This window comes from Psammomys obesus, unplaced genomic scaffold (assembly GCF_907164565.1).
Source record: "Psammomys obesus unplaced genomic scaffold, mPsaObe1.curated_primary_1811, whole genome shotgun sequence".
In the NCBI taxonomy this organism is placed as follows: domain Eukaryota; kingdom Metazoa; phylum Chordata; class Mammalia; order Rodentia; family Muridae; genus Psammomys; species Psammomys obesus.
Window position 1 is genome coordinate 359,098 of NW_026594014.1, and position 9,023 is coordinate 368,120.

Here is a 9,023-nt window from a genome sequence, read left to right on the forward strand (position 1 = left end):
CACAGGCACAGACAGGAGAGGAGAGTCACACACAGACACACAAACACACACAGATACAGGCACAGACACAAACACATGCACAGACACACAGGCACAGGCATAGACACAGACACACACAAAGGAACAGGCACAGGCACAGACAAGAGATGAGAGAGTCACACACACACACACACACACACACACACACATACACACACACACACTACAGGGTAGGTGACAGTTGGAGATTATCTCCTTGGAGAGGACAAAGAGCTCTGGAGACCTGCTAGCTCACCTCAATGTTGACAAAGATGGTTTCCATGTCTTGAGGCTTGAGGAATCGCTGTAGGGGCTTCATGAAGTGCTGGGAAGAGCCAAAAGAGGGTAAGATGAAAGAGGTTTCTCCATCCAGCTCCCCCAGAGGAACGAAGGAGAGGATGAGTCAGGGGGACACACAGACAGCAGGAGGCTGAGAAACAGATGCAGACAGAGACAGCAATGACACAGACCAAAACAGCAAGGAAGAAAGAGACAGTAAGAGTGATGGAGACAGAAACAGTTAGTTTACAGAAAGACACAGACTCCAACACAGAGAAATAGACACAGAAGCACAGAGATCTAAAGACAGAGAGACAGTCAAAGAGAGACAGAGATGCGTAGAAACACAGAAATAGAGACAGAAACAGATACAGAGAATTAGAGATTGAAAGAGAGAGAGAGCAAAAGAAAGACAGGTAAATAGAAAGAGGCAGAGAGACAAAAGAAATGGAGACCCAGGCATGGTGACACATGCCTACCGTCCCATTGTTGGAGTGTTTGAGGCAAGGCCAACTGGGCAACATAGTGAGAATGTAAAGAGAGAGAGAAGGAAGGAAGGAAGGAAGGAAGGAAGGAAGGAAGGAAGGAAGGAAGGGAGGAAGGGAGGGAGGGAGGGAGGGAGGGAGGGAGGGAGGGAAAGAGAGAGAGAGAGAAAGAGAGAAAGAAAGAAAGAAAGAAAGAAAGAAAGAAAGAGAAAGAAAGAAAGAAGAAAAAGAGAAAGAGAAAGGAAGGAAGGAAGGAAGGAAGGAGGGAGGGAGGGAGGGAAGGAAGGAAGGAAGGAAGGAAGGAAGGAAGGAAGGAAGGAAGGAAGGAAGGAAGGAGAAACAAAGAAACAAAACAAACAAAGAAACAAAGAAAGAAAAACAAACAATGAAAAAAGAAACAAAGAAGCAAAGACAGACTGACAGGCTGAGGGCTGAGGATATGGCTCAGTGCTTAAGGCCACTTGCTGGCCCCGCAGAGGACCAGCTTTGATTCCCAGCACCACACAGTGGTTCTCAAACTCCATAACTCCATCCAAGAGGATCCGATGCCCCGTAACCTCCCCAGGCACCAAGCACTCACCTGCTGCAATACAGACATGCAGGTAAAACACTCACACATAGTACAAAATTAGTAAATTTAATTTTTTAAAAAGTTTTTAAAGAAAAATCAGGAGAAAGGGAATGTCCACTCAAAAAAGAAAAAAAAAATGTCTCCAACTGTTCCAAGGCAGAGTTGTCACTAACAGCCCAAAGTGGACAGCACCAAATGCCCGCCAGTAAACGATAGAGTGAGTGTGGTCCATCCGCTGGCTAGAACATTACTCTGCAACGAACATGCTCTGGCGCATGCACAGGGACCCACGGATATGGTGCTAGGTGAGAGAGCCAGACACAAAAGACCACCACTGTGGAGCTTCTCAACAGGAAGAGGCTGAGGCAGAAAGTGCATCCCTGGATCCTGGCAGTTGGGGAGAATTGACAATTGAAAGGAGAGGTACAGGGCTTGTTGGTCTAGAACAGTGTCGCGCTCTCTGATTGGACAGAGGCACTAGCTGCCCGACGCTGGACTTATCAGCTGACTGACTGGTTGTTTTCATGTATTTATCCTTCTCTATTAAGCCGAGTGTTTGTTTGTTCTAACAGTGGGGCCAGGGGTGGTGGCACATGATTGTCACCCCAGCACTCGGGAACTGAGGCAGGAGAATTGTGAGTTTAAGGGCAGCCTGGGCTACATAGGAAGATCCCCTGGGAGGAGGCTGGGAGGAGCGGCCCTGGCAGGACCCGTAGGCGCAGCGCACCTGCAGGATGGAGCCCAGCGTGTCCGTGTACTTCTCCTCGGTCTGCTGGATCTCCCGCAGGCAACAGCAGCGCTTGTCATAGTCTGTCATCCTGGGCTGTGAGCGGGAATGCAGAGGCTGTGAGGCGCCCCCCCCTCCCCCCCCCGCCAGCTGTCCGAGCATTTCCCACCCGCCCAGCCTTCCCAGACCACGCACCGGCGTGGGCACCGCCTCCGAGCGCATGAGGTCCTCATAGATCTCGTCCCCCTCTGCCTCCTCATTCTCCACGCAGTCATAAAGGTCCTCATCCTCCTCTGCAGTGTCACTGGGGGACAAAGTCAGAGCACGCCCCAAGCCCAAGGCACCCATCAGATTCCTTCAGAATCAAGGCTGAGTCCACAAAGCTCCCCTAGCCTGGCAGTCTGTCCCCTCCCAAGACCCCTGGATAGATCCGTGTCCCCTCAGACCCTAGGGCAGATCTGTGTCCCTCAGACTCTAGAACAGATTCCTGTCCCTCAGACCACGGGACAAGGCTGTGTCTCCACCGTGTCCCACAAACCCAGCAAATATCAGGCTCACTCAATCTGGTCGGAAAGGCCACTGTAAATATCCTCCTCGCCCACGGTGCTGTCCTCCGTTGGGAAGGGCCTGGGGGATCAGATGGGCATAAGCAGGGCTATGGACAGTGGGTGGGAGCTTCAAGGAGGGGCCAGCCTTTGGCTGCGACTCACATGATCCCTTTGTTCTGGGCAATGGGTGTCCATGACAGAGCAGACAGGGTGTAGATGACCTAGGAGAAGCACCACAGCCGCTCAAAACTCCTGTCCATACCCACCGTTTGGGAACGCAGCTCCCAAGGCTATCCCTTGAGGGTAGACACATTCCCTCAGACTTTGGGGAGCAGAGCATCTCCCATACATCCCTGCTCCCCAAACAAAGCCTCGCCACTGTCAGGTCCACACCATCACTCAGGCAGACATAGGACGGGTGGAGGTCAGAGAGACAGAAGCAGGCGGAGCCAGCCAACGTCACACAGAAAGGAGATGACAGTGAACTTTTCCCACATCCCCAGGCCCAGGATGTGTGCAGCATCCTGGAAGGCCGACCTGGCTCCGCTACCAGTTCCCCGAGACTCTATGGGCACATGTCCTGTGTGAGCACGCAGCCACATACACACACCAGGCAGCACCGAAGCAAACAGAAGCCCCATCTCCATGCTCTGGGAGTCCAGCTCACCTTCCCAAAGTCCTGTACATCAAAGAGGTCGAAGGCCTCGAAGAGTTCGCTGCGCTTGAGGCCAAACTTGTCACAGCAGGTGGACAGGAAGGTGCGGATGTTCTTAAGGCAGAGGAACTGTGGGGAACAGGAGTGAGGCTGCGACACGCTGTGTGTGGTCTCTCTGTGTGTCTGTCTGTCTCTCTCTGTCACTGTGTCTGTCTGTCTCTCCCCCTCTCACACACACACACACAGGCAAACCAGAAAACACAGATAGAGAACAATAAACAGACCTGTAAATGAAAACAAATAAGGCTGGCAGAACGGCCCAGCAGGTAAAGGTGTGTGCTGTGCAAGCCTGGGGACCTGAGTTCAATCCCCAGGACCCACACAAAGGTGGAAGGAGAAAATAGAATCCGCACAGTGGTCCTTTCCCCTCCACTAGGGCACAGGCATGCAGGCCACACCCCCAGCGATAGTGATAAGAAGCAAAAACTGTGCCGGCCTTGGCTTCACTATGCAGCCTCTGTTAGCACTGAACGTAGATAATCCTCTTGCCTCCAGGTAATGACTGCGGGGGTGTGCCAGCACCCCCACCTAGGACAGGTTATGTTTTTATCACGTGTTCACGTGTGAGCAAGAGCACACGTGGAGGTCAGAGGACAACTCGCAAGAGTCGGTTCTCTCCTTCCGCCATGCAGGTCCAGGGACTCAGACCCCGGCGATCAGCCTTTACCCTGAGTCCTCTCCCTGGGCCCTAAAAGGTTACCTTTAAGATAAGATAGTGTTTTCCAAAACCCTAGCCCAAGCTCGAGGGATGGTGACGGGAGCTGCATGGGGGGAGGGGATATGGGCTGCACAGGTGTTCGCACACTAACAGGGTGTCGTTGGGAGGCCGTGTGGGGGGTGGGCTGGAGGAGAGCCGGAGGGTGGATAGCGCTGGTCATATCCCACTGTGCCACACATAAAATCCACAAGAACCCCGGCTGGAGAGACGACTCAGTTGTTAAGAGCACTTGCCTCTCTTTGAGGACCTGGGTTTGGTTCCCAGCACCCACATGGTGGCTCATAACCATCCCCAGCCCAGTTGCAGGGGACTCAATATTCTCCATGGACACCAGGTATGTTCCTGATCCACAGAGAGACAGACAGAGAAGACACTCTATCACATAAAACAAAACATTTGGTTTTTCCAGACAGGGTTTCTCTGTGTAGCCCTGGCTGTCCTGGACTCATTCTGTAGACTAGACTGGCCTTGAACTCACAGAGATCCGCCCACCTCTGCCTCCCAAGTGCTGGGATTAAAGCCGTGCACCACCACCGCCCTGCTAACATTTTTTTTTTTAATATCAAGATAAAGTAAACCTTTTAAAAGAAAACTGGACTGAGTTTTTTTTTTTTTTTTTTAATTTCCCAATGTTCTTTTTCTTCTCAATATTTTTCCTTTCCTCTTGAGGATTTCATACATGTATACAGTAAAACATAATGGCATCCACCGTGTTCACCCCCAAGCCTTCCTCACGTGGCCTCCTCACAGCCACTCGGTCCAGCATGCACTGCCCACGCGTGCACGGGTGCGAGGCATTCACTGCAGCATGGGAACCCCCCAGTGGGCACACGCTCAGGAAGGAATGATGTTTTTACTCCTAGAAACCTCGGACTGCAGACAGCTCCTCACAGCCTGTGCAACCAAGAGTCATCTACGCAGCCATCCATGCTGGTGGTGGCTGGCTGGACCACTTCATGACAGTGCTGGCTGCGTCCAGAAGACAGCCACTCAGCACCCCGCCTGCCCCTGACACTCTTCCCACCGCCTCTTCCCACACAGGGCCCGAGCCGTGGCGCGCTGAGGGCAGAGATGTACCTCAACAATTCCAACACTGCGCTAGACATGCAATGCAATTTCTCCTAACACCGATTCTAGTTGCAGGCGTGGCTCAGGACTCATTGAGATTGTATAGAAAATCACAGAAGTAAAAATAAATGCGTGGCAAGATGCTCTGACAATTGAAAATTCATGTGGCACTACTGGTCTTGCAAAATATTACAAATTATCAGAAATATTATGTTTGTATAATGTGTGTGCAGGTTTCTGTGTGCGCAGGTGTGCTCCGTGAGCAGGTGGACTGGGCCTGCAAGTTGAGACTGGTTTGACCCTATAGTCATCTGCAGTCCCTCTCCAGCTTGTTCGCTGAAAGTCTCAGTAAGCTGCAGCTCACTGATTGGCCTCGGCTGGCTCCACCTCCAGTGCCAGGATTCCAGGTACATCCTCGGCTTCTTATGTGGGTGCAGCGGACGCAAACTCAGGTCCTCACACTTGTACAGCGAGCACTTTTCCCGCTGAGCCTTCTCCTCAAGAATTTCCACCATTAGTAACGTGTGACAATGACTGCCAGCCTCCATGATGGCCAGCACAGCGCCCCGCTCCCAGCGTCTATGAAGAAACCGCGACAATCTCTCCTGTAGCCTCCTCCCATGCTGACGCGACTGGGCCTGCGTGACTCAGAGTGTCGGTGAAGGTTCTGATGAGGGACTCTTCACAAGTGGGCACTGTGGCCTCGAGGGTTCCCTTTGACCCCTTACGTCTTTCGCCACCGCCATGTTGAAGGCCACCCAACCAGTGCTGTGGAGGGATCTGAGATTCTGCGTGGCTGACCTGAGACGTGGGTCATCAAATGGCAGCGCCTCCTCCAGCAGGTAGTTGTGACCTCATGGGAAACCTGGAGCGTGAACTGCCAGCCACGCCGCTTCACAGCTCCCCACCCCAAGAGCCTAGGGGCGTCATACTCTAAAGCTAGGGGGTCATCCGTCACACACTGATAAGCAGGTAAACCGGGAGAAGCCAATGCGTTGGGAGCCTGTCTGTGGCACCTGGGAGTTCAGTGATAAAACCACTCCAAGAGCTTGACCTGGTACGAGCACTTAGTATCTGGAAATTATTGTCGCTGTCATCACAGTCATGGCCATCACCGCCACCATCACTATCACCATCAGCACCATCACCACCATCACTATCGTCAGATCTCTCGACCACCACCACCATCATCACCATCGTCACTGCTGCTACCATTACCATCATCATCACCGTTATTTCCATCAATGCCAATAAGCACCATCATCGTCACTGTCACCATCAGCACCGTCACTGCCATCACCATCCTCACCACCATCATCACCATCACTGTCATCAGCATTATGGACCACCACCACCACCATCATTACCATCGTCACTGCTGCTACCATCACCATCATCATCATCACTGTTATTTCCATCAATGCCAATAAGCACCATCATCGTCACTATCAGCACATCACCATTGTCATCACCGGCTCTGGACCATCATCACAATCATCACCATGATGTACACAGCTCTCCCACCATGAACCTGCTGTTCTGATGTCTACACCTCTGTTAACGAGTGCAGGGTATTGATCACACCGGGTCAAAACCGCATGAGAGCAGAGGTCAGTTCTCAGCAGCTGTCCCCCCCAACTCCTGGACCAGTGGCATGGGTGTAAAATGGCAGAAGGAATGGGTGTGGCCATTAACTCATCACAAACCCACTGAGTGACTATTGATGCTAAGCTCATTTGCTCTTCCCCTAGAGATGTCTTAACTCTCCTTCGTTTAAGATTGTGTAGGTGCATGTATGTGTATGAGAGCTACTACACGTGTGCTCGCATGTGTGGAAGTCAAAGAACAACCTTGGGTGCTTACACCTTGCTTGAGACAGGGCTTTGTTGGGGGTTGGTTGGGTGCTTGTATTTTGATGCTAATTACTGGCCTGCAAGAGCTGGTTACTTCCTGGATCCACCCATCTGTGCTGTGTAAACCTGCCTAAGACACCAAACCTGATTGCTTGATTAAAAGGCCTAAAACCTGGGCAGGGCAGATTGGGGCAGGCATGGCTAAGGTTCCCGGGCTTTGGGAAGAGGAGAATCATGGAAACAGAAGGACAGGAAGAGAGGAGGAAGGAGGACACCACAGTGGGTTAGTGTGGAAAAGAAATCACATGGGCCAGGAGGAAGGACTCCAATAATGTCGTGGAAAGGCCCAGATGAAGACTAGAAGCAAGTGTTCATGAGATTATGGATGGAAGGTAGCCCAGATGAGGATGGTTAAGGAGGATGGCATTGGGTGGGGGCTGGGAGGTGGATGGTGAGGTTATTGAGACAGCATTGGTGAATTATCTGCCCAGGCCAAGGTAAATAAGGCAATTATAAATTTGAACAGGTGGCTGTGTCTTATTGATTGTGATATCGGATTAAATAATACTGCCGCAACAATTACAGGACTAGTAATAACGTTATATAGCCCAACATCAATTTTATTTACAACAACAGGGTTTCTCTGTTGTCTCATGCCTGGAAGCCTCCAGGGAACCCCATCTCCGCCTCCCATGGGTGACATCCCTTCCATCCCTGAGGCCCCATTGGGTTCTAGGTAACAAACCCCAGTCTGCACACTTCCCTGGCGAGTCTCTCCTCGGCCCTTCTTTCTGTTTCTGAGACAGGTTCTCATCTGCCCAGGATGGCCTCAGATTCACTGTACAGCCAGGAAGAGGAGGATCCTCCGCCTCCACCCTTTGGTTTACGGGGGATGACAGGAGCGCACCCCGGGTTGTGTGGGTGCTGTGAGTGGCACCCAGGAGTCCGTGCATGCTGGACAAGTGTTCTGCCCGTGGAGGCGCGGCCCCAGCTCTCGACTATTTTTGAGCTATTTTAGGTTGTCACCTGTAGACCTGTGCTCACATGTGAAGCCCCCACCGTCAGCTAAGGTCCGCAGCTCACTATTCAAAGACCTGGGGCTGGGGCTCAAGAGAAGTCGCGTTGAAGGAGGGGGAGAGTCACATGAGGACCTGCCCCTCCGGGGGGGCTGGGAGGCATTTTCTTCAGTGTCGGAGCCACTCATCCCCACTTCCTGTCAGAAACTCTAATTTGACAACTGGGTCACAAAACACACACACACACACATACACACACAGTAAAGATTCCCAAATAGGAGCAGCACCGGTTGAGAAGAAAAGATTCAGTAGGGTGTAAGAGAAGGTGATCAAAATCCATGTGTATACCTGTGAAGCTGTCGAAGAACACGTTCTAATCTCCAGGTGACTGAAGGAGGTCTGGGAGATGACTCAACTGTTAAAGCGAGGGCGGGGGCTGGACGCCTGAGACTCACAAACCTTTCCATGTGCCCTGGCCCTCTCTAGCAATGCCAGGACCATGGAGGCAGAAACACGGTGTCTGGGCTCGCTGTGTAGCCAGCCTCGCTCAACTGATGAAAGCGAGAGCCCCTGTGCTAAAACACGGTGTCTGGGCTCGCTGTGTAGCCACCTCGCTCAACTGATGAAAGCGAGAGCCCCTGTGCTAAAACACGGCGTCTGGGCTCGCTGTGTAGCCAGCCTCGCTCAACTGATGAAAGCGAGAGCCCCTGTGCTAAAACACGGTGTGTGGGGGAGCAGGGGGGAAGGCTGGAGAAATAGCTCAGCAGGTAAAAGCACCTGACAAGGGACCCCAAAGGACCCTGTGACTCCAACTCTGGCGTATCCGATGCCCTCTTCTGGCCTCCTCAGTCATCTGAACTCACACACACCAATAACAATAATAATAGTGATAATAGAGCTAAAACTTTTTTAAAATATACACTGTTAAGACTAAGGAAGACATCAGAGGTTGTCCTCCAGTCTCCACACACATGTTCACACACACACACACACACACACACACACACACACACACACACACACAC

General features: G+C 51.9%; 1 protein-coding gene across 1 annotated transcript in view; it reads right to left on the minus strand.

Annotated features, from left to right (window-relative positions):
* The window catches only part of Vav1 (vav guanine nucleotide exchange factor 1), a 41,833-nt gene that overhangs the window by 20,274 nt on the left and 12,536 nt on the right, over positions 1–9,023 (minus strand). Inside the window, exons 2-7 of the mRNA XM_055617784.1 lie at positions 3,296–3,412; positions 2,791–2,849; positions 2,639–2,707; positions 2,276–2,384; positions 2,081–2,176; positions 275–343 (exon numbers count right to left, since the gene is read on the minus strand). Coding sequence (XP_055473759.1) covers positions 275–343; positions 2,081–2,176; positions 2,276–2,384; positions 2,639–2,707; positions 2,791–2,849; positions 3,296–3,412 — 519 coding nt within the window. The remainder of the gene's footprint in view (positions 1–274; positions 344–2,080; positions 2,177–2,275; positions 2,385–2,638; positions 2,708–2,790; positions 2,850–3,295; positions 3,413–9,023) is intronic.